The 24,685-nt window shown below is 49.2% G+C and overlaps 1 protein-coding gene across 1 annotated transcript in view; it reads right to left on the bottom strand.

Annotated features, from left to right (window-relative positions):
* The window catches only part of LOC144127734 (protein ced-11-like), a 105,755-nt gene that overhangs the window by 24,376 nt on the left and 56,694 nt on the right, over window positions 1–24,685 (bottom strand). The window contains exon 2 of the mRNA XM_077660635.1: window positions 17,092–17,266. Within this exon, the coding sequence (XP_077516761.1) occupies window positions 17,092–17,266 (175 nt within the window). The remainder of the gene's footprint in view (window positions 1–17,091; window positions 17,267–24,685) is intronic.

The raw sequence follows: 24,685 nt of genomic DNA, 5'->3' as shown, positions 1-24,685 counted from the left end.
AACGTTGGGTGGTGGTGGTAGTGGTTTTATTAAAAATAATAGTAAAAAGGAAGGAAAAGATTTTTGCTAGCCCCGGCATCTGCCATCGGTACTGAAGCACCTGAGCTGGGGCAGCGGAAATAAAGGACAGCAGGCAGAATGGAGAAATGAAATGAAAGAGGTGAGGGGACAGGAATAGAGGACAGGGGGAGAAGTAATATGTACAAACTATTTACACAATAAGTAATGTGTCCAGGTTGTGCGCGTGATTAGTTCATTTAAGAGGAATTAAATCACACACGCGCACAGCAATGTGTAGGTTACAACTGGAGTGGGGCGTCCAGTTATTAATCGTTCAAGGTAGAACTCGCGGAGCGTTCGGTCACTGCGTGTAACTACCTGACGGAGAACAGACGGGACGTCAAGCCCGTGTGTTCGAGGAATGCACAGAGGCTCACCAAAGTTCGCTCACGAGTGCGCGCACTGCCCTGCGGCCACAATAGCGTCTTGATGGAGTCTGGTAGTATGCCCTGCGCCCTATAGGCCGCGAGCATATCGCGACGAGCATCGGCGAACGCGGAGCAGCGAAGGAGCAGATGTTCTAGTGTTTCCACTGCACCGCATCCGTCACACACATCACTCGTCGCGATTCCATGACGCACCCGTCGTTCCCCGGGCCACACGCAGCCAATGCGCGCGCGGAGGATCATTGCACGTTGCGACCGTGTAAGTGCGCGACAGCCGGTGACACTGTCGATGCGCTCACCTCCCGCGATGCGTGGGTCGGGGTGCTGCTTTCGGAGATGGTCGTGAATGGCCGCGCGCACGTCCTCCAGCGCAAGGGGCAGATCGCTGGCAGGTAGTTGGTGTGCAGCGGTCGCGAGGTCGTCAGCTTCTTCGTTGTCGGCGATGCCGCAGTGACCGGGCACCCACTGTGCACGCACGGCACAACCTCTCTGCGCGAGGCGCTCGATGCGCGAGCGAATTTCCCGCACTAGTGGGGTACCGCGGCCGTTAGATTTCAGGCGGCTGAGGGCGACGCGGGAGTCGCACAGCAGAGCACTCCTGGGCGGCAGAGGGCCGAGGGTGAGCAGCAGGTCCAGCCCGAGCCGGATCCCCATCAACTCCGCCGTGGTGGAGGAGCCCAGGAAGGTTGCGTGTTGCTGGCTGTGCTGTCGCAGGGCGGGGATGGTGGCCGCCGCAGCAAGGGAGCAGCTGTCGCGGGCCACTGAGCCGTCGGTGTACACGAGGAGATGGTCCTGGAGCTCCTCGTGTATGATGGCTCTAGCCAGCTGCTGCACAGCGCAGAGGGGTGTGCTCCGCTTTCCCGCGATGCCGACGATCTCTCGCTGTACCTCCGAGGCAGCAGGCCAGGGCGCGCAGGAGCCGTAGGGTGGTGGGCCTTGGGTCAATTGCTCATACTCGAGCAGCGCCGCGCCCATTCGTGAGCGCGGGTGCGAGCGCATACGCTGCAGCAGCGAGCCGCCGGAAACGTTGGGTTAAAGTTAACAAGGTGGCAATAGAGAATATTTTTGTATGAAATTCTCCAGATTTATTCCAAAAAAAAATTTGTTACCAAAGGCGATACAAACACTTTCCCGCTCTAAAATGCTTATGTCCAGAATTGCTGGGTATGAACGAGCTTTGATAGTGTGTCCAGCTAAGAATGGCAAGAGGCCAAAAACATTTCTTGATTTGAATGAACTTCTCACATGACTGCGTGAAAAATGCGTGTAAATGTAGCAATATAATCAAAACAGCTACAAGTGGGGCTAGTTGGATATTGAAAACTAAACATTTTGACAGATTTACCTGTCTGGTTGGGTTTGAAGACTTATAATAAACTGCACCTCTCCAACCAAAAAAAAAATGGAAACGTTGGGTTAAAGTTAACATTTTTGGTTGGAGATGTGCAGTTTATTATAAGTCTTCAAACCCAACCAGACAGGTAAATCTGTCAAAATGTTTAGTTTTCAATATCCAACTAGCCCCACTTGTAGCTGTTTTGATTATATTGCTACATTTACACGCATTTTTCACGCAGTCATGTGAGAAGTTCATTCAAATCAAGAAATGTTTCTGGCCTCTTGCCATTCTTAGCTGGACACACTATCAAAGCTCGTTCATACCCAGCAATTCTGGACATCAGCATTTTAGAGCGGGAAAGTGTTTGTATCGCCTTTGGTAACAAATGTTTTTTGAATAAATCTGGAGAATTTCATACAAAAATATTCTCTATTGCCACCTTGAGGGTATTGATGAGCGCTCGCAAAATACGCAAAGGGACCAACACGCAGGGCGAAGCGCTTCTAAGAACTGTCCTGTGTGTTCGTTCGTTTCTATTTTGTTAGCGCTCACCAATACTTCAAGGATGTACTTCCAACTAGCCCCAGTAGTAGCTCCTTCGATTCTTGCTACGTCTCGACGCAGTTTCACGGAACCGTGTAAAAAGTTATTTCAAATCAAGAAATGTTTTTGTGCTCTCGCCGTTCTTAGCCGGGAAAAGTGACAAAGCGGTTCATACCCACAGTTCTGGACAAAAGCATTTTTTACCAGGAAAATGTTTATATCACCTTTGCCGATATAACTGTTTTTGAAAAAAGTCTGGACGGTTTCTTACAAAAATAAGCTGTATTGCTGCTACCTTGGGTGTATCGGTGAACGCTAGCAAAATACGGAAAGGGACGAACACGAAGTTTGAAGTTTGTTTTTCCACAAAGCAAAATGATACACGGCTAGTGGTAAGGGAAGGTGGGAAAAAGCTACATATAGGAAGACTGACTCGCCCCACCTCCCAATAACTGACCGTGAACACTTTGAGAGAGGTGAGTAGGACAGATTCGCACAACAAACATCACAACTACGATGCTGGTTTTAAACAACAGACAATGAATGCAACAAACCGTGTTACATCGCAAATTGAAATAAACAGCAAAATATTAGCAAGCATTGTACAAAAAGCAAATACAAGTCAATTTTAGAAAGTGCGAGCAGTTTCTCTATGGGCTCCGTGCGCTGGTATGGTGGCGCCAGCAGCGACCACATCGTCAGCACCGCCTCGTGGCACTCGCCGCGTTAACCGGACGCTCAGTCACGGCCGGTCTCTCGAAGGGAGAGCGCGCGCGCCCCTCTCGAGACTGGCCGTGGTGGCGCTGCGCCGCATAGCAGACGCGCACTGACCGCGATGCCATTCTAAGTAAACGCCTTCTCTGCGGATTTCAACGCATTGAAAGCCTTGACGCCACCACTGCTGCATTTCGTTTCAATTGCTTTCAGGTTGGGCTGATCACCGATTCCGAGCAACCATGATTGTGTTGCAGTCCTGACGGCACTGCAATATCTGGCAGCGCAGTTGAACTTATTGAGATTAATTAAGTACCTTTACAGTTTGAGAAAAAAGGCTCTGACCCAAATAACGATATCAGCTATGTAATTTATATCCACTGTGGCAACGACTATGTGAATGGTCGGCTAGAAATGCGAAAAACGCAAACTTACTACACATATATATATCAGATGATAGTGCTCTACATCCTGCAGGGTCGACACTTCTTTACTTTGTGTATCACTCTCAGAGAAGCATAGCTCTAAGCATACAAAAAGACGATGGGTTTCTTGCTAGGTATCTTCCTAAGGACTTTCATTTCAGGAATTTCATGAAGACACCAATTACATGAATTATTTTGGTCGTATTTCTCTTTTGGTTAATACTTAACTATAGAAAGGCCGCCGCGGTGGCTCAGTGGTTATGGTGCTCAGCTGCTGACCCAAATGACTCGTGTTCGATCCTGGTTGCGGCGGTCGCATTTCGATGAAGGCAAAATTTTAGAGGCCCGCGTACTGCGCGATGTCAGTGCACGTTAAAGAACTCCAAGTGGTTGCAATTATCTGGAACCTCCACTATGGCGCCCCTTATAGTCTTCATTGCATTGGGACGGTAAACCTAGTTAAAATCAAAAGATTAATTCCCGAAATAAGGGTTTAGTGATGTTGTGAAATCCAAGAAATATATATAGAGAGAAATTTGAACCACTGTCTTTTTTTCTTTTTATTCGTCTAGAACAGAATTTGAGATCTCGTAAATGCAACAAATAAAGACGCAAAATTTTAAACCACTGAAGGAACTAAAATGATGCAAATAAATACACAAAAGCTTAGGTGAAACAGTGTGAAAAACGACATAAGCACTCTCAGAAGCACGACGTCGCTCCCATTGCATACACACACGCACGAAAAAAAACTAGAAACAAAATTGACACGCTGAACCACAGATGAGCATAACAAACGAAGACTTAAACTTCAGATGCTAGCTCCAAGAACTTCACCGTAGACCATTTCCTGTGACTGACTGAACGCATTCATTCGCTCTACATAAAGACATAAAGCAGCTCCTACCAATGATGTCACGTTCGAAACACCTCAGTCAATGTAAACCCTTTCCCAGTTCACTCTCATGAATTTAATTCCACAGTGCACTCATTTCCACCATACCCTCTCTGCATGAGCGAGCATGCACGATGTCCAAGAAAAGCGGTTAAATATATTGGTACCTTGACTGCAGTGTTTTTGTAGCTGTTATGACATTGAGTAAACACAGCAGTAGGTAGAGCACCCATAATTATCCAAGTTTGTTTTCGCCTTCGGACGAAACACCTCACCGCTCGCCTCGCTCACTGCAAACTGAACCAGAGAGCTGCGTTGGCAGCGTCCGCCTTTCGCCACCGCTGTTAACCAGGTGGCGCCACTCGCGCGCGCCAAACTGCAGCGCACGGAGCCCATAGTGAAGTGGTATTTGTTTAAAACACGTGGAATGCTACAGACTGAACCATTTTAAATTCATAATTTGTGCGAGGTCTTGGAACATGCCAAAGTTCTGTGTGCCTCATTGAGCGTAAAGATGTGTTACTTACCAGAGTTGGCAATGTTTTCAAAGTATGTGCGCCTTTACGTATTTCAGATTTAAGAGTTGACAGTAGCTTGAATTCATACAACTTCTTTAATTTCCCGATTTTGAGTTTAGTCAACAATGGAGATATGTGGCAACCACAAGGCTGCTTTGAAATCACTTGTAGGTCTTTTTTGCATCATTATCGGCTTAGACATTGCCTTCATGGTGCCGTTTCCTTATACTAGAAGTATTGTATGTAATCTACTAAAACATATCATTGCTTCAAACGTTGCGCGCAATCTTAAAAAAACAGCTTTTTTTATTCTCATCAATATCGCCGCGAATATTTGCAGTATTTGTTCGTTTTTCAAATCCGCCGCCACACCAGTTTATCGCTTTGTTTGCGACGCAAGACGCGACTAGATTTATCCCGATTGATCGCAGCCAGGCAGAGCTGATTCTACGTTCTTCCGGAATTTTCTAGTAACTTTGCACGCTATATCTCAAAAGTTCGCTATCAGTTTTAAATTGAGCACGGCTGACAGCGGCGGGCATTCTGTTCGACGACCGCCGAGCACGCTTGTCGCTTCGCCGCCGCCGAGTGATTCAGTCCATTTTGGGTGCAAGTCAGCCCAATAAACAGTTTTCTTTTAAAAGACCCTTTCGTCCGTCTTCATCGCTGCTTCGACTGCCGTCACCACTACTTGACAATATGGTTTCAGAAAAGGACGGTAGTGTGATAGACATCTCAAGGAATTTACTCACTATGGTATCAGTTAAACTTCCCTGCTCTCCTTCGGATGGGAACGGCTTTTAGCAGTACGAAGAGTACTTCAGGTCTTCGTCCGGCGACACGTTGCCGGTTGGGGCAGCAGTTCCAACTTCTCAAAGCAAAACTTATTTATTAAAGACGGCACTGACATAAAAAGGCAGGTGAGTAAAAGGCAGTTTAAAAAAAGGCTGTTTAAAAAAGGCTGTTAAAAACGGCCGAGCTTGAGACTCAACGCGCTCGTCCCAAGTCGTCGTTTCCCGCGGGTTTTAACCCCTTCGATAATTGGGCGGAGCTTGAGTAATCTAGCTCTCGCCCAATTTTAACCAACCGCAGTGCAGTGGCACCCTATGTGCAAGTGGGCGGGGCCCAGGGCCCGCCACGGCCATGATCGCTCCTGGTAACAGGTGCGGGGGGGGGGGGGGGGGGGGCATTGGCCCCGTGTGCTGTCGCGAGCCCAGTGGAATGCGCAGCTCTCACCCTAAGCGGGCGTCACGCCTCGACGTACATTCCTCGACTCCCCCCCTCCCCGGCCATGATCGCTCCTGGTAACAGGTGCGGGGGGGGGGGGGGGGGGGGCATTGTCCCCGTGGGCTGTCCCGAGCCCAGTGGAACGCGCAGCTCGCTGCATGCGCATTCGATCCACCGATTGCCACGCGTCGGGACAGAAAGGATTAGTGCCGCCTTTCACCCTAAGCGCGGTCGTCACGCCTCGACGTACATTCCTCGATTCCCCCCCCTCCCCGGGCATGATCGCTCCTGGTAACAGGTGTGTGGGGGGGGGGGCATCGGCCCCGTGGGCTTCCACTTAACACCTCCCCACCAAGAATGTTAGGGGGACACTTGCTGTACAAACAACATACCGAAGCCCACAATAGCACAAAGAATCCGGCCTTCAACAACATACAAAACGCGCGAAAGCACAGGGGACCCGGCCTCCACTGGTCGCTGTACCAACAAAAAAAAATGTTTCTGCGTCCTACTAACAATTGGGAAGAAAAAAAAACATGCTAGGGAAGATTCCTTCAGGCATGCAGACGCAAGCATAGTTTACACATTTCATTTGTAGGATGACAAGCACAAATGAAACCCTCTGCTAAAATCAGAAAAAGTATACATGCAACAACACTGGAACTAAATATCGAATGAAGAAAACATACAACTCCAGTTCTCATGAAGTGGCATATACGCCGCAACGGAAAATAGTTCACACAGAACATAATTAGCACACTGGCATGAGACTGTCCGATCACTTTAAGAGTCACTCTTCACGTTCCCCCACTCTCACTCACTGCCCCATCGTGTGCTCGAGCCACAGGTCGTTTTCACACTTATCGCAGCCTGGCAGTGGCAGAGTGGGTTAAGGCTAAATACATTCATTAGGCGTTCGTCGCTAACCACCAGGATCGAATACGCCGCCCGGTCGCATAGAAGTGAAGATTACTTGATGCAGCGTGCACCATTCTGGCGTTTGCCCTGCTCTCTGGTCGCATTGCCCATCTTCTACCTCGGTGGAGCCGCCGACAGTCTGCGCATATGGGGCGCAAGCTTCCGCGAAAGGCTGTAATTGCTCGTAGCCAGAAGGCTTCGTTGAATGTGGAATCTTCCGCTGAACCAATTCATCACCAGCGACCTCTAGGCTTGCGATCCGCCTGTCGACTAGACCCGCCAGGATATCGCAGCATGCGTCACCGTTCGCCCTTATAAGCGCCATTGTTACTTCGCTTTTCTCAGGGCACGGAAGGACCTCGCAGTCTTCGTGGCTCAAATTCCACTCATATACAGGCCAGCCTTTCACCGCGGTGCACCAATCTGGGTTTTCTGGCTCCGAACAGCCCTGGCTACCCAGCTGCGGTGCTGGCTCCTCCAACGCAGCTGTGAGTGCGGCGCATGCTGTCTGAACGCACATTCCACTTTCGCCAAGCCCTGTCCGGCATGCTGTTGCTTCCGTTGGTAACAAAAGGTCGGAGTGGGCAACCCCATGGGCTGAGCCGTTCATGCCGTTGCGCTCATCTGCGGCATTAGCCTCACTAACCACATGCTCGGCTGCCTCGCAATATTCGGCCTGTATGGTCTGATTGCTGGTCGAATTTTTCCCAGGCACATGCGCAGAGCCCACCTCCGCTCTGGGAATCAAGGGGTGTTTGTGTGGGTCAACACCCGTGGTTGACTGCACAACGTGCGGCTCCTCGACTCTACTGATCACTGCACCGTCTGGAGGAACCTGGTTCTCCTCCTGACTGTCCTCAATAGGCACCGAATGAATGCCGCTGCCGCTATCCTGTTTAATCGCCGCAACGATCAGCGTTTGATCAGCGTCGTTTGCGATGATAGTGTGTGACTGTGCCTGTGCCGTCTTCGGCAGTACACGCGCCGCTCTCCGTGAGCGTTCCTCCTCCTCAATTCTCTTCCTCTCCTGCCGGAGCTTCTCTTGGGCTACCGCCAACTGGCGCTTGAGTTCTCGAATAATAGCGTCGCCCCGCTCCTTTTCTCTGGCTCGCTCAGCCTCTGACATTTCTGCGCGCTGAGCGCCATACTCATACTCATACCCATAGCCACAGCCACTTCACCAACTAAATGTAGCCATTGTGCCTTGCGTAATTCTAACCTTACGGCTCAAGCACTCCCGAGGCAAGTAAAGTGAGAATGGGGAAACTCACTCCGTTGTCGGGCTGTCGGTCATGGCACTTGTTTCGTGGCAGCAGCAGGTCACGTCCTGAGGCGCAGAAGTGTGGCCGGAATCTGTAGCTTGAAGCAGGCACTTCACATCCTCCCGGCCTTCAAAGTCGCCAGCCGCGGGTGCCGCAGAAGTCGCCAGCCGCAGGCGCTCCGTCGGTCCGCTTCCTCGCTGTCAGCGCTGACGTGGAGCCTTGACTCCGAGGCCTCGCGCAAGGGTATCGCCTCACTTGGACCTTGGTCCCCGGGGCTTCTCACCAAGATTTTGTGCCCGTCAACCTTCAGGAAGGTACTGCCTTCAACCGCTCTGCAGGAAGCCGCTCAGACGATCCTGGTCACGGCACCAGTTAAACTTTCCTGCCCTCCTTCGGATGGGGACGGCTTTTAGCAGTACGAAGAGTACTTCAGGTCTTCGTCCGGCGACAAGTTGCCGGTTGGGGCAGCAGTTCCAACTTCTCAAAGCAAAACTTATTTATTAAAGACGGCACTGACATAAAAAGGCAGGTGAGTAAAAGGCAGTTTAAAAAAAGGCTGTTTAAAAAAGGCTGTTAAAAACGGCCGAGCTTGAGACTCGGCGCGCTCGTCCCAAGTCGTCGTTTCCCGCGGGTTGTAACCCCTTCGATAATTGGGCGGAGCTTGAGTAATCTAGCTCTTGCCCAATTTTAACCAACCGCAGTGCAGTGGCACCGTATGTGCAAGTGGGCGGGGCCCAGGGCCCGCCACGGCCATGATCGCTCCTGGTAACAGGTGCGGGGGGGGGGGGGGCATTGGCCTCGTGGGCTGTCGCGAGCCCAGTGGAATGCGCAGCTCTCACCCTAAGCGGGCGTCACGCCTCGACGTACATTCCTCGACTCCCCCCCTCCCCGGGCATGATCGCTCCTGGTAACAGGTGCGGGGGGGGGGGGGGCATTGGCCCCGTGGGCTTCCACTTAACCGTATCTCTAACATGAAAAATAACCAGAAGACTGATTGTATATTCATTGACTTTCAAGGTGTTTGATCGGGTAGCACATTGTTGTTTAATCGTCATATTCTCCTCATTAAAGATTGACTCGTTATCACTATTATAGATTATACCACTACATGACATCTGGTGGAGTTGCTGGGTAGCCTTCCATGTTCCGGACGCCCCCTTCACGTCGTGAAGCCAGCCCTCAGCGTTTCGCACCCGAGGACGAGCCAGCAGCTCAGCGAGCCAGCCGACGTCTCCAGGGATAGGAGCCTGAGTTCGGGAAACTGCCGGACCGCACCAGACAGCGAAAAGACGCTGCTACGAGCACCGCAACCTCGCCGAAGATGTCGACACCGATCATACTGCAGCAGCCGCGGGTGCCGCCAACTTTCAATAAATCCCTAGGCGAAGAACCTGAAGAATGGTTTGATCAATATGAGTGCGTAGCGTCATTCAACAAGTGAGATGATGCGGCAAAAATTGGATATGTGTTCTCATTGGATGGCTCCGCACGCGCGTGGTACGAAAATTACGAGTCGTCCCTTACTACATGGGAGCTAATCAAGAGAGAACTATTGAAGGTATTCACCAGTGTCATGAGGAAAGAAAGCGCCGAACGACTCCTCGAGTCCAGGATGCAGCTTCCCAATGAGCCCGTCCATGGTTACGCCGAAGAGATGAAGCGCCTATTTCGCCGCGCCGACCCCGGGATGACCGAGGAAAAGAAAGTTCAGTTTTTAATGTGCGGCGTAAAAGAACAACTCTTTGGCAGCCGCGTCCGCCAGCCGCCAACAACAGTCGAGGAATTCATGCAAGAAGCCTGCACGATTGAGAAGACCCTCGACGTTCGAGCTCGGCAGTACAACCGCCCTTCCTCTGCCTCTGCAATCCGTTTGGACACGCCGGCCACCACCGGCGACAGCTTGCGGGAAGTTGTCCGCGAAATCGTCCGAGAGGAGCTACGCTGATTACTCCCATCCTCCCCACAGCCACAAGCCGCGACTCTGGTGGACGTGGTACGGGAAGAAGTGCAACAGGCACTTGGCATCCCGACGGCCACAGAACCCCAGGCCATGACCTACGCCGCTGCAGTAAGGAGTGCCCAGCCCCAACGACAACCTCCACGTCCTCTCCGAGATGAGCCAATTGTTCCACAACGCCGCCTCCCAGCCCCCGCCCGCCCAGCCTATGACCGACGCTCAAGCCCCAGGAAATGCGACGCCTCGAGGACTTCCGACAACCGGCCGTTGTGCTTCCATTGCGGTGAGGCCGGCCATATTTTTCGTAGCTGCCCGTAGCGACGTATCCGGTCTTCGAGGATTTGACGTTAACGCCCCACGACCACGCTTCGGACAGCGTCCGCAGGAAATCGACGAGCACCTGCGTCGAGAGGAGTACACGCCGAACCGCTTTTCGCGCTCACCATCGCCGTCAACCTCGCGCTTTGCGTCGCCACGCCGCAGCTACGCAGACGCGGTACGAGGAAGGTCTCCCAGCCCCCGTAGGGGAAACTAAACACAGCAACCTATGGAGATGAGGTTGCTCACGAGCGAAACGCTGAAGATCCTCCACCGACCACGCCCCATGAAGACGCTGCACCCGCGACGCCGCATGAAGAACCGACACTCGCTGCACCGACGCCACACGAAATGACAACACCGACCACGACGCAAACTGCCCTCAAAACGACGCCGCCACCCAGAAAAGCTTCTACCACACGCCCCACCCGCGACTCGCATACGCAACGAAGCCGTGACCCGAAACCGAGAGCGGCATGCAATGCAAGAGCCAGGACTTCCGACTTAGAAGTGACTATCGACGGCCGGAAGGTTACCGTTTTAGTCGACACAGGAGCCGATTACAAGGCGATGAATGAAACATTAGCTGCGCATCTGAGAAAAGTCACAACGGCTTGGGACGGCCCACAAATTCGCACCGCGTGGGGCCACCTCATTACGCCATCAGGACGATGCACAGCGCGAGTGACTGTCAAAGGACATAAATATCCTGTCACCATTGTTGTGCTACTGCAATGCTTCCGTGAAGTGATCTTGGGTATGGATTTCCTTAATGAGCATCAGGCGATCATCGACCTCCGATCCACGCAGATCACGCTTTCGACGGACAAAGCCATCGCTTCGATGAGCACTGGGGAAAATCACGTTGCCCTGAGTGTCCTGGAGGAAGAAGTGAGCGCCCCACCCCGATCAAGCGTTATCGTGACCGTAGGCGCCACGAAAGCCATTAACGCTGAAGCCATCATCGAGGGGAACATGCAGTTGCTTCTAGACCGAAGAATGAGCATCGCAAGAGGCATCGCACCTTTCCGCAATGGCCAGGCCGAAGTACTGCTTAGTAACTACAGCGAAGAGTACCGGCACATTAGCAGAGGAACGACGATTGCTTTCTTCGACGAAATATCTGAAGGACGAGACTCCTTCACCCTCTCCGACCTCTCCGCAGAAGATTCGCTTGATGAAGAGAACTCGCCCACTTTCGACATCAACCCAGCCCTGCACCGGAACAGACAAGACCAGATCCGCAACCTGCTTCAAAGCTACCGTGAGTGTTTTTCGACATCGCCGAAGGTGCGAAAAACGCCAGTTGCCAAGCATAGCATTATAACAGATCAACAGGTCCGACCTCTCCGTCAAAGACCCTACAGTGTGTCACCGCGCGAACAACAAGCCATCCGGGACCAAGTCGAAGAAATGCTTCGCGACGACGTCATCTTGCCTTCAAATCACCCATGGGCGGCACCGGTTGTTCTAGTGAGAAAGACGGTACTCTTCGATTATACGTGGATTACCGCCGCTTGAACAACACAACAAAGAAGGACGTCTACCCCCTCCCCCGCATCGACGACACACTGGACCGCCTCTGCAAAGCCAAATATTTCTCATCGATAGACCTCAGAAGCGGCTACTTGCAAATTGAGGTCGACGAAAGATATCGCGAGAAGACAGCATTCATCACTCCGGATGGGCTGTTTGAGTTCAAGGTGATGCCATTTGGTCTCTGTTCCACACCAGCGACATTTCAGCGAGTAATGGATATAGTCCTGGCAGGCCTGCAGTGGTAAATTTGTCTGGTATATATAGATGACGTCGTTGTCTTCGCCTCGAACTTTGAAGAGCACCTCAAAAGACTTCGAACAGTACTAGACGCAATCAAGTCGTCTGGCCTAACCTTGAAAGCAGAGAAATGCCACTTTGCCTACGAAGAGCTGCTGTTTCTAGGCCACATCGTTAGCAAGGAGGGAGTACGCCCAGACCCGCAGAAAATAGCTGCTATTGAACAGTTTCCACCGCCGGCCGGTAAGAAAGCAGTGCGCAGATTTCTCGGACTGTGCGCATATTACCGACGATTTGTGAAAAACTTTTCGCTCATCGCCGAGCCCCTGACCCAACTGACGAAGGCAGACGTGCGGTTTAAATGGGAAGCGCCGCAAGCAGAAGGCTTCATGGAACTTCAGCGTCGTTTACAGTCCCCACCGATCTTTGCGCATTTTGATGAAAACGCCGATACTGAAGTTCATACCGACGCAAGCAGCGTGGGCCTAGGCGCCGTCCTCATTCAAAAAATCGAAAGGCTGGAGAAAGTCATCGCATACGCTAGTCGTTCCCATTCCAAGGCCGAGGCTAACTATTCGACAACTGAGAAGGAGTGCCTTGCGATCATCTGGGCTACGTCAAAATTCCGCCCCTACGTCTACGGACGACCGTTCAATGTGGTCAGCGACCACCACGCACTGTGCTGGTTGGCCAATTTAAAGGACCCCTCTGGCCGACTCGCTCGATGGAGTCTGCGTCTCCAGGAGTTTGACGTCACCGTCGTTTACAAGTCCGGACGCAAGCACTCTGACGCCGATTGCCTCTCACGAGCCCCTGTAGATACACCGCCGCCGGACGACGATGAGGACGCCTTCCTGGGACCCATCAGCCCCAGCTCTTTTGCTCAGCAGCAACGCTCGGACCTCGACCTAAAAGGCCTCGTCGAGTACCTGGAAGGCAAGGTTTGTGCACTCCCCGCTTCATTCAAGCGAGGACTGTCTTCCTTCTGTGTGCAGAATGAGGTCCTTACAGCGAGCAAAACAGCCTACATTATTGTTGTACCTGCTTGTGTCTGCGAAGAAGTTCTACAGGCTTCACACGACGAGCCGACAGCCGGACATCTCGGGTTTACTCGCACCCTCCGCCGCATTCAAGGCAAATAATACTGGCCCCAACTGCCTGCCGATGTCGCATACTATGTGAAAACCTGCTGACATTGTCAGCGACGAAAGACCCCTCCCACACGACCAGCAGGATTTCTGAACCCCATTGAACCTCCCTCAAGGCCCTTTCAGCAGATCGGCATGGTCTTGTTTGGCCCTTTTTCAACGTCAACATCTGCAAATAAGTGGATCATCATAGCGACCGACTAACTGACCCGCTACGCCGAGGCGAAAGCCCTACCGAACGGAACAGCAGCAGAAGTCGCCAAATTTTTCGTGGAGTGCATTCTTAGAAAACATAGCGCAAAAAGGACACGGACGACACAGAAGTGGACGGGACAGGCGCTATTCCGTCCGTGTCCTTTTTGCGCTATGTTTTCTAAGAACTGTTACCAACTAGCCCAAACCAAGCTAGTGCATTCTTCTTCAACACGGCGCCCCCGATGTGCTCATCACGGACAGAGGAACAGCATTCACGGCGGAACTAACGCAAGCCATCCTGCGTTACAGCCAAACCAGCCACTGGAGGACAACTGCATACCATCCGCAGACCAACGGACTGACCGAGCGCCTAAACAAAACCATCGCCGATATGCTCGCCATGTATGTCGATGCCGAACACGAAACCTGTGATGTCATCCTGCCTTACGTCGTCTTTGCCTACAACACCGCAGTGCAGGAGACCACACAGATGACGCCTTTTAGGCTCGTCCATGGCAGGGAGGCCACGACCACGCTAGACGCCATGCTGCTCAACGTTACAGAAGAAGAGAACGTCGACGTTGCCGCCTACCTTCAGCGCGCAGAATCTTGGAGGCTTGCCCGATTACGGATGAAAGATCAGCAGCGGTCCGACGCCAGACGCTACAACCTACGAAGACGCAACGCGGAATACAAGCCAGGAGACCAAGTCTGGGTGTGGACGCCCATTCGCCGCCGTGGATTGAGTGAAAAGCTTTTACGCCGCTATTTCGGCCCGTACAAGGTTCTTTGTCGGCTAGGTGAACGGGATTATGAAGTCATCCCTGAAGCAATGACTGCATCCCAGCGACGCCCCGCACGACCAGAAGTTGTCCATGTAGTCCATCTGAAGCCGTATTATGCGCGCTAAAGGCCGCTGCATTTTTATGCTCTATTTTCGCAAGATGCGTTTTTCTCTTACTAGTCGCATTATTTGTTTTAATGCATCGGGTCGATGCATCTTTGATAGGGGAGTAATGCCGCGAATATTTGCAGTATTTGTTCGTTTTTGAAATCTGCCTCCACACCACTTTATCGCTTTGTTTGCGATGCAAGACGCGACTAGATTTATCTCGATTGATCGCAACCAGGCAGAGCTGATTCTACGTCGTTCCGGAATGTTCTAATAACTTTCCACGCTTTATCTCGAAAGTTCGCTATCAGCTTTAAATTGTGCACGGCCGACAGCGGCGGGCATTCTGTTCGACGACCGCCGAGCACGGTTGTCGCTTCGCCGCCGCCGAGTGATTCAGTCCATTTCGGGTGCAAGTCGGCCCAATAAACAGTTTTCTTTTAGAAGACCCTTTCGTCCGTCTTCATCGCTGCTTCGACTGCCGCCACCACTAAGTGACAATATGGTTTCAAAAAAATACGGTAGTGCGATAGACTTTATGGAATTTACTCACTATGGTCTCTCTAACATGAACGATAACCGGCAGACTGATTGTGTATTCATTGACTTTGAAGGCGTTCGATCGGGTAGCACATTTTTGTTTAATCGTCAAATTCTCCTCATTAAAGATTGACTCGTCATTACTATTATAAATTACAAACTTTCTTACATTTCCCAAGCAATTCACCTGCGTAAATAATTGCTCGTCCTTCCTCTCGGAAGTTTTGTCTAGTGTTGCCCAGGGCAGTGTTCTCGGTCCGTTACTATTTCTAATATATATTAACAATCTGGCAAAAGACATGACCTCTAACTTCCGTCTGTTTGTCGGGTGACTCTATTATATACCGTAAAATTTTGAATCCATGCAATCATCTTGCTCCACACTAAGATCTGGACCATAGAACAAACTGGCGCTGTAAAGGTAAATAACGGTGAACACTGATAAGTGTAAATTAGTGACATTCAGCCGTAAACTATGACATTCCTCCTTCACCTATTGTTCTAAAGACACCAAATCACAACGGTGTCTTCATATTAATGTCTCGGCATTTACATTACTACAAACCTTCAGTTGTCAGCGCACATAGTCGCATCTAAGGCTTCACGAACCCTGTTATACTTAAAACAAAATCTTTATGGTACGCCATCTGACATTCGACGTCCTTCCGCAACTTTAAAATGCTTCCTCCATCTGGTCACCTCACCAAGTATAACTAGCATGTAGTCTCGAATCCATACAGAACCGTGTCGCACGATTCATCGCTCGCGATTGTAACCGTCATTTCAGCGTCACCGACATCAAGTTATCGCTGTCACTTGAATCTTTAGAATCACGTCGTACAGTTGCACTCCTGTGCTTATTTCGTAAAATTGTTTTCAGACTTCAAAGTCAGACACTGCCATTGTCACGGCTATGTCGTACTGCACATGGTGTCCGCAATCATAACAACTCGAGGCATCTTTTTGTGGTACTAAAGCGTTTAACATCTGTGCCTTACCGCGTGCGATAAGCCTTTGGAAAAGCCTTCCTGACGAAGTTACTAACACCAGAAATCCTGCCACGTTTCGAGATATGATAACGGCCATAATTGCCTAATATATTCGTTTTATGTGCTTCTACAAGGTAATTTTACTCCTGTATAATATGAACGAATTTGTACTTTGGCTAACTTCTGTGAAAAATCATGTTCAATTTCCATCTCGTCAAATTTTGAAACCCGTGTAATGCTTTTTTGTTTACAATTTACCTGCATTCTGCTGAGTATCCCCTGCTAATTATTTTATAACGTTTCTCTTCAATCGTTTTTTTTCTCTAATGTTTTCCACATTCATTTGCACTACCCGACTCAGATAAACCTCCTATGTAAGATGAGCCTGTGAGCAACATTAAATAAATTTGACGCCACCAGCCATGGTCGGGAGCTTTCTCATAGTCTGGTGTTTAGGTTGTGATGGCGTGACAAGGTCACATGACGCAGGTGGAAGACAGGCCACCTGCGTTTTCATTGACAATGACGTCAACACCGACAATGACTAATTTTCTGCATAACAGGTGACTTAGCACTTTTGTGTTGTGATTGTGGTTGTTTATTGGTTTTCTTTCCAATACAAAGAAAAAAGCGAAGGGAAAGCTTATAAGTTATTAAGTTCGCTGTACAAATTACTTCGCCAGTCTGCCAATTAATACGTCTTAGCTACATTTTCTCATGCAGAACACCGCTAATAACAGCAAGTCTTAAGTGGAAAGGCCTATCCTGCAGTGCCGAGTTATTGTGAGAGTTTCATTTCCAAGGAAAGCTGTCCGTAAAGTGAGTCCTTCAAAGTAACGAATCGCGAAGAAAAATTTAAAAAAAATGTGCAGGACACATACCCAGCATTTAGTTTCAGATTATGTGTATGATATTACTGTTTGGCACCTTACCACCCAGGGCATTTTTTGCTCTATAAAATAATAGGAACAAATCGGTTTTCGGCTCACCTGCGAGGTCCTCGATAGGTGTGAGGAAAAGGGAAAACCATGCCTTGTGAAACATGCGCCGGAAGAGCTCTATGGTGATGGGGTAGTCAGGGTAAAGTATTGCATGGACGACAATGCCGCCGCATATTATTGCCAGTAGCGCCATGCGCATAAAGTTTGTGAAGTCCCGGATGACCTGGAGGCAGAAAAGACTATTCTAAAACACAGGCGAGCACAACGCAACTTACTGTCACCGCGTGGCGGTCTTATGGTCAGGTACCATTGCACGTGGCAGTAACCCAAGTTCTTATATACGTAGTGGTGACGGCCGTACTGCAGTCAGCGAGTCACCGAAAGGCTTCTGAAAGGGACTCTTTCCTCTGGCTGTTTGGCGTCCACAAATAACTGAACAAATACGCGGTGGCAACAGCAGCACGCGTGCTCTGCCGTCGTCGATGAATGAAATCACCGAGGCTCTCGGCCGCGCTCAATTTAGAACAGGAACAGTACTTAGAGATGTGGCGCGAATAGCAGCTACAACAATCTTCTACTATACAAAAGCAGTTGGGGGTTGTAGCGGTCATTCAAGATAAATCTGGTCATATCTCATGCCAACAGTGATAACGCGATGTGCTGGGAGCTTTGAGCAGAGCAAATAAACAGTAGAAAGCTTGACACCAGTATGTAACCAAGGTGATCATGTCAGTTGAGGCGTCCTGCGTTGGCATATAATTATCGCAAATGCACTTAATGGATGATATCTTAAGTCTCTTGCTTGCCGTTTGTGAGTCGAAAATTTCCGATAGCTCCCCGCAATTTATATACTCGCATATCCTGCCATGTGTATGATTTTCAAACCCCTTAGGTTATGAGAATTTAGGTTCCAAAATATAACCTTTTAGGACACAAGAATTTAGTTTGCAAAATGCGATCAAAATATTTTTCACAGCGTTCAACATTTTCGTGTATTAGGAAATCTTTTATTTGGCGAAAATCTACGCACTTTTCAGGTATGCATGAAAAGTTCAGCTCTTTGTGTCGTCGTTCTCCGCTTATATGTTATGGTTCCTTGGTGTCGAGCGGCGCTTAAAATTGATTGAAAAGAGTTATGAGGCGGTTTTGCAATCTGCTATCCTACGTTTGTTCTGAATTACTAATATTTGATTACATCTGTCCCCGAATTTATTTTTAAGATTATGGCTAAATAGCCGCGTGACAGTGCGTCGTTCAAATCCCCCGCGTCCCCCGTGAGCGCAGAAGAAGAGAACAACGGCGAGGGAAACCTCATTTGTTACCGCTCATGTGACGACCATTGAGGAGCCGGATGCACTGCGAACCACCAGAGACTTAAACGCGCGTTGTTCTCCGCGTTCTGTGAGTTGTGAGCGTACAAAGCGTGTAAGCTGAGATTTGAGCAGCCGATCCAACATGACGTTCTGTGTGTTCGAGTGCACGGGTACCTACGGCCGCCAAGATGCCGTCTTCCCCACCTTCGAGCAAGATCAAAATCTCGCAGCTCAGTGTGTGCCTGCTGTGAAGAAGGACATGTTCAAGCCGAGCAAAGCAATCGTACTCTGCTCGGATGACTTTCGTGGCAGCGACCAGGTACAAAACTCCTCCCTTAGGCGGCACCGCGATCACTCCACAGACAGCGGCCCTGCGATGGGCCGCACTTATAGCTTCAACGCGGCACTGTGTACTTGTGCTACTCCATTTCTGGGGACACCCCTGTGCTCATCAGCGGAGGGCGCTGATGATTATTCAGCTAGGAGGGCTGTGAAGACCTCACTGTGGTGCCGCAGTTCGTGCCAGCTATGCGAGGAGATTTTCCGCGAATCACGCACTTTACGCGAATCTCCCGCGGTAGATTTATTAGGGGCTCAAGCATGTGTCGTCCACCAGAGTACAGGCGAGACAACCTGCTCCCCGTGCGTGGCCTTGTGCATCGCGCCGAAGCAAACAAACATCGAAGCTGGTCACTGCAGTGTCGCGTTTTCACATAATTTGCTGTCTCTTCTCGAATCGTAGCTCCATGATTCAAGCGAAAACTTGAGACATGGGTCCGTCTGCTTCGTAATGCACATTAAGTGAGAAACGAACGCCAACCAAGTTCTTGTAAGGATACTACAAAGAATGTTTACAACACTCGAATCCGTGCGAATGCATGGATTTGTGCTACGTTGAAGACGAAGATCAGCGAGCAGGGCCGCCAGACAGAGCAGATTGAAGTTGATTAAGATGACGGCCTGTAGTGCACAGTGCGAGTGTGGGGCAGCTTAACACGAGGCGTGTTCAGCTGCCGCGTTTATCTAGGGAAGAAGAAGAGGCTGTTCTAAACGACCACGCTTAACTATGTTCTTAGCTGGACACAGCGCATTAGCCGCTGGCCGAGGTATTGCCGCTTCTGGATATGACATGCATGACTATAAGATTGTGCTGCTTCGCCTGCCAACTGGTAACGTTGTCTTCAGCACCGTGTTTTGGAATGCTGACCTCAAGGACAGTCCGTACCGAGCTTCCGGTATGCTCTTGCTACTGTTACAGAACTTCGGCATATTCTGTGTATACGACAATATCAGATGAGCCACGTGTGGATGCTGACATGTAAAACTAGAGTTCCAGAGGACAAGCTATTTGACACGGCTGAGCTTCGCCAAGGGCATGAAATATATAGTGTTGGACCCGCGACCAGGAACATCAAGTTAAAGCTTCTATGCCCTCTGCGCCGCATGGAGAACCGCCGGATACTGGAAGCTCTGGAGCCGTACGGCTCTGTCCGTTCACTGGAAGGAGAAAAGTGGCGGCGTCAGGTCACGGATCGTGAGGTATCGCATACGCTGAAGGATGACGTTTAAACTTCTAGTATCCGCCATGCGCTGTCTGTATTTCGCATCCAGTCATTGATTGCTGTCCCTGGCAGATCGCTTTTGTGTCTTCGGTGCAGCAGGGTTGGCCATGTCTGAGGGTTGTGCCGTACGCCACGATGCACACAATGCCGTCGCTTTGGCCACTCTGTCGACAACTGTGTCACGACGCACTCTGTAAGGTTGTGGCAGGGACATTGGTGGAAAAAGGAAGATGCAGTGACTGGACACATCACTGATATTTCGTAGGTTGTGGATACCTCTCGTGAGGTCAACAATGAGGTTCCGGGTGTCGACCATCGAAACTTTGGTACCTCCCCATTGCGAGAGAGCGGAAGATACACCACTCAAGACTCCTGATCTCTAACCTCCACATCCCGGCCATAGCGAGCCTGATGCACTGCGGCCGGCGCTTGCCCAGAAGGAGACAATAGAAGCTCCTCCCAAGGGGGCTGTGGATGGTGTGCCGTCGGAGTGCAGTGGCGTGCCATTGGCGGAATCAGCCTCAGGGGCTGTGGGCGACGTAGTTCTCCCGACTTCATGGGCGGAGGCCTTGACTCCATTGGATACCTTCATGGACAACAACGCACCACTGAAGCGTCCCGCATATAGTTGTCGTGTGACAGCGGAGATCAGAAAATGGCATCTGACTTTGAGGCGACGGGAAGAGTGGTTTCGAATGGAGGGCGACTATTGCCCGGTAAGCCTCTCGGGCGGTTATCCCCGCCCCGGCGGATGGAGTTCAGCAGAGTGAGCAGCAGGAATGGCAAGGGTTGCAGCATGTCTTCAATCTCTATGCCAGTCTCTTCTTCGCCCAGCACCGCGTCCATCACGACGTTTGTTCAACAGCTCAAGTGCGCAGCGTCTGCACGGACCAACATCTACTTTTAATAAATCACTTCTACCAACAGCAATACCGGAATGGAATGAATTACCTGATTCATAGCTGCCTCAGAACGTTACCCTTTTAAATTTAATAATGCTAAGAATAATAAACACCTTTATTTTCAGAAAACATATTTACAATCTTTAAGACAGGTCTGCCCAAGCCATGAATGCTTGTAGGTCAGTCGGTGAATGAAAAATATATTGAAAAACAGGCGTGACAAAACAAGCAAACAAAGATAAGCCTTAATACCAAAAGCAAACAAGAACAAAGAAACAGTTTAAGTTACCGACATACGGGTTTTTAAGAAGTGCTTTAATTGTTACAGCGAAGAAACTGAAAAGATCGAATCAGGCAGAGAATTAAAAATTTTTGGTGTATAATAATTACGAGCGAAGTGGCTATAATGAGTGCAGCAGCGAGGTACCGTAAATTGGGGGTGCTGGAGGAAAGGACGAACAGGAATGAAAGGAAACCAAAAATTCACTCTCCCAAAAGTGAGTACGAATAACTATATGATGAAAAAGGGCATCAAAAGAGGGCAGTTCTAAAAACGAAAATAAATTGCAGTCAGGTGAAACATCCGCGTTGTATGCCGCGGTTCGAAGGATGTTCATTAGTATAGCATTTAATTTCATTCGCCAAGTCTTTGAGCAGTGATAATACACAGTGACTCCATATCTGAGGATACCATAAACATGAGCATGTGCAATAAGGATGCGAGTCTGGAAAGGTAAAAAATATCGAACAATGTATAGTACACATGATAAACAACGAAGCTTGTTACATACTACGGTAAGATGACTATTCCAAGACATATCTCTCTCAAAACGTATACCATGGTACTTGACACTATTTGAAAAGATAATAAGAATGAAAGAACAAAAATACAATGCGAAGAATGTAAAAACACAGTGGTTCAACAAAGTAAAGCTTTTATGGGTATTTTTAAAACAAATGAGTTTAGTTTTTTGTTGATTAATTGAAATAGAAATATTTAAGAACCAGTCCACAACATGCACCACATCCGTTCAAAAGAATCCATGGCCAGAGGCAGCGAGGCATTTGTTGACAACAATAGCGTGTCATCTGGGTATTGAAAAATGCTACATTTTGCTAACGCATTTGGTTCTTCTTTGATTACTCTTCTTTTCAGCATTAAAACTATCTTAACTTCCTTTTCAATTGCACTTTTTTATTCTATGTTTAGTGGATTTTAATTTCATTGTATTGTATTGTATTGTATTGATATTGCACTTATTGTACTCATTGTATATTTAAACTGTTATATTGATTTTTATGTTTTTTTTTCGAGACCTTTGATTTTGTGTTTCATATACTGTAGGATGTATGTCAACCCTCTCCCCTCATGTAATACCCTGTAAAGTGTCCTTAAGGCTACAATAAATGATGACAGTTATTTGAGGTCGCAACCCTCAACGTAAGCGGTATGCGAATTCGAAGGCGCCAATATCAACTTAAAGCATCTCTTGTAGAGATGGGGCGTGAGCGAAGTTGCCATCCTGGAAATTAAATTACCTCTGACGGGGAGACGTAATTTGCTCCCGATCCGTTTTCGCTTCGGCTGCTCTGCAGAAACGGGCGTTTACTTACGCTCCGCTGGCGCTGGCTCAGAGTTTGCTCATGCTCTTATTTTTTTGCATTTTTGTATTCTTGAGAAGCGCAGAGTATTTGTACTTGCTTGTGTGCTCGCTTTTTATTTTTATTTTGTGTGTGTTTGCTTTGTTGCATCGCGTTGTACAACGATGTGTGCTTGTTCCATTCCTGCCTTGGCTACCAAATGGCGGCTGCCAGTATTGAACAAAATAAAATAAAATACTCTCGGTTCTCCGAATTTGTGGCCCCGTGCACTGTGAGCTATACATAACGCGCGGCAGTGCGCCGGCAATTTGACTGTGGTGGCAGCAGGTCCGCATCAAGAATCTTGCCGCACAAACTACTTTCGCTCTGCAACTGGACCTCGATATCTTCTCTGACGGACATGTTCAAGTCACGACGGCTCTATGGTGACGGGTGCTTCCGTCCACGCAGCGACCGTGGCCTTGACGGACCTTGCCCATTAGTGTGCGCAATCTGAAAAAGGAGCGCGCAACGACAACCCGAAGTTTCTCTATTATAACAGGTTGGTGACATCTGATTTTACCTGTTCTGTTTTGTGACCTTGTTTAAATTGCTACCGCTCGCGTATTGCTTTTTAAGGACAGTTCCTTGAACCATTATTGACTGTAAGCTATTTAACTCAATGTCCTTGAACTGTGCAGTACGGAAATCATCCATCCATGCGGGTGCGGGTTGCGTGAGATACAGTGAATATACTCTACAATATCATTTTGGAAACTACGCTGGCATAACAAGAGAATCCTTTAGAGGAAAATATGAAGGCGGGAAAAAAATTGCTGTGGTGCGCAGCATGTCGCACTGGTCGATTACCGTGAACCGAGCGGACCGAGTGCGTGTATCAGACTCATCCTCGCCTCAATCAATCAAGAAGTGGGATACTTGCCAAGCCTTAACGAAAAAGTTAGCAGCGTAGAAAAATCTCTCTAGTTTCTGTCGAAGAAGTTTGACGACATTGAGGGTAAAATCGAGACCCAGGAAAAAGAAATTAAGTCACTGAGAAAAACTGTGACAGAGCTTCACCAGAAGGATGCAGCACGCAAAACTGTTCAGTTCCAGCTCCAGCAGCAGGTCAATGACCTCCGATTTAGGAGCAGGTGACGATATCTCAAAGTGCACGGGATGTCTGTAATTCCCGATTACGTCCTCGTTGTCTGCTTAAACCAGGTGGCAGATTAGATGCAAGTACCCCATCTCAGAGAGTCGGATATCCCAGACGTTCACAGACTGCCTGCTAAGGATGGCAAAGTGCCCGAGATACTAGCCCGCTTTACACGTCAGCGGGCAAGAGACACATGGCTCAAACAAAAATGCGATCCCAAGGACTATTCAGAACTCATCGTTGTTCAAGAGAAACTCACAAAGCGCAACCGTGAAATGCAGAGGAAACAAAATGTAGGGCTAAACCTGAAGGATGCCAGTTTGGTACACTAATGAGAAAATCCTCGTGCGAAAAGCGCAGTGGCATAGGCCATGCCAATCAAAATCCAGGATGACGTTGCCAAGTTGTAGGGGCCTAATAGTAAACAACTATCGCGGATACGACCAAGGAATACTAGCTTCCTTCTCAACTAAGTCAAATTGTTGATAAACTTCCATCTTGGTCTCTAAAATGCATTCATATAAACACACGTTCTGTTAGGAACAAATTGTGTTGGGTAGAGAAATTGCTTACTGGATTTTCTTTTCAATTTGCTTGCATCAGCGTGAGTGAGACCTGGAGCACGGCTGATCGTGACGTTTTTAGGCACCCCGGTTTCATTTCTTTCTACCTTAATCGATGTAATAGTCGTGGAGGCGGAACAGTCCTTTTGCTTCATAACAGTTTTGCTCGCCATTTACATGAAAGCTTTAGCAAAGTTACCCTGACTATGAAATAATTTGTCGGTATATTCACCACCGCGGCGGTTATGGTTGCTGACCCGAAAGACGCGGGTCCCATTCCGGTCGCGGCGGTCGAATTTCGATGCAGGTGAAATTCTAGAGGCCCGTGTTCTGTGCGATATCAATAGACGTTAAAGGAGCTCTGAAGCAATTCCCAGAAAAGCACGTCAACTCGCTTCATCACTTCATTGGGTTCTCATCAACACCTGAGCCAAATAACACACTTCTAGACGCAGCAAAGAACCCATAATCACGCGCGAATGTTGGAGAGCCCTCCCTGGCGAATTTCTGTCCTCGCACCCGCCTACGCCGCTCGCACCGGCATATACAAGTTGAGAAGTGA

This window comes from Amblyomma americanum, chromosome 4 (genome assembly GCF_052857255.1).
Source record: "Amblyomma americanum isolate KBUSLIRL-KWMA chromosome 4, ASM5285725v1, whole genome shotgun sequence".
NCBI classification, from domain to species: Eukaryota; Metazoa; Arthropoda; class Arachnida; order Ixodida; family Ixodidae; genus Amblyomma; species Amblyomma americanum.
Note: the sequence above shows the minus strand (reverse complement) of the source record. Positions and strands in the feature narration are given on the sequence as shown.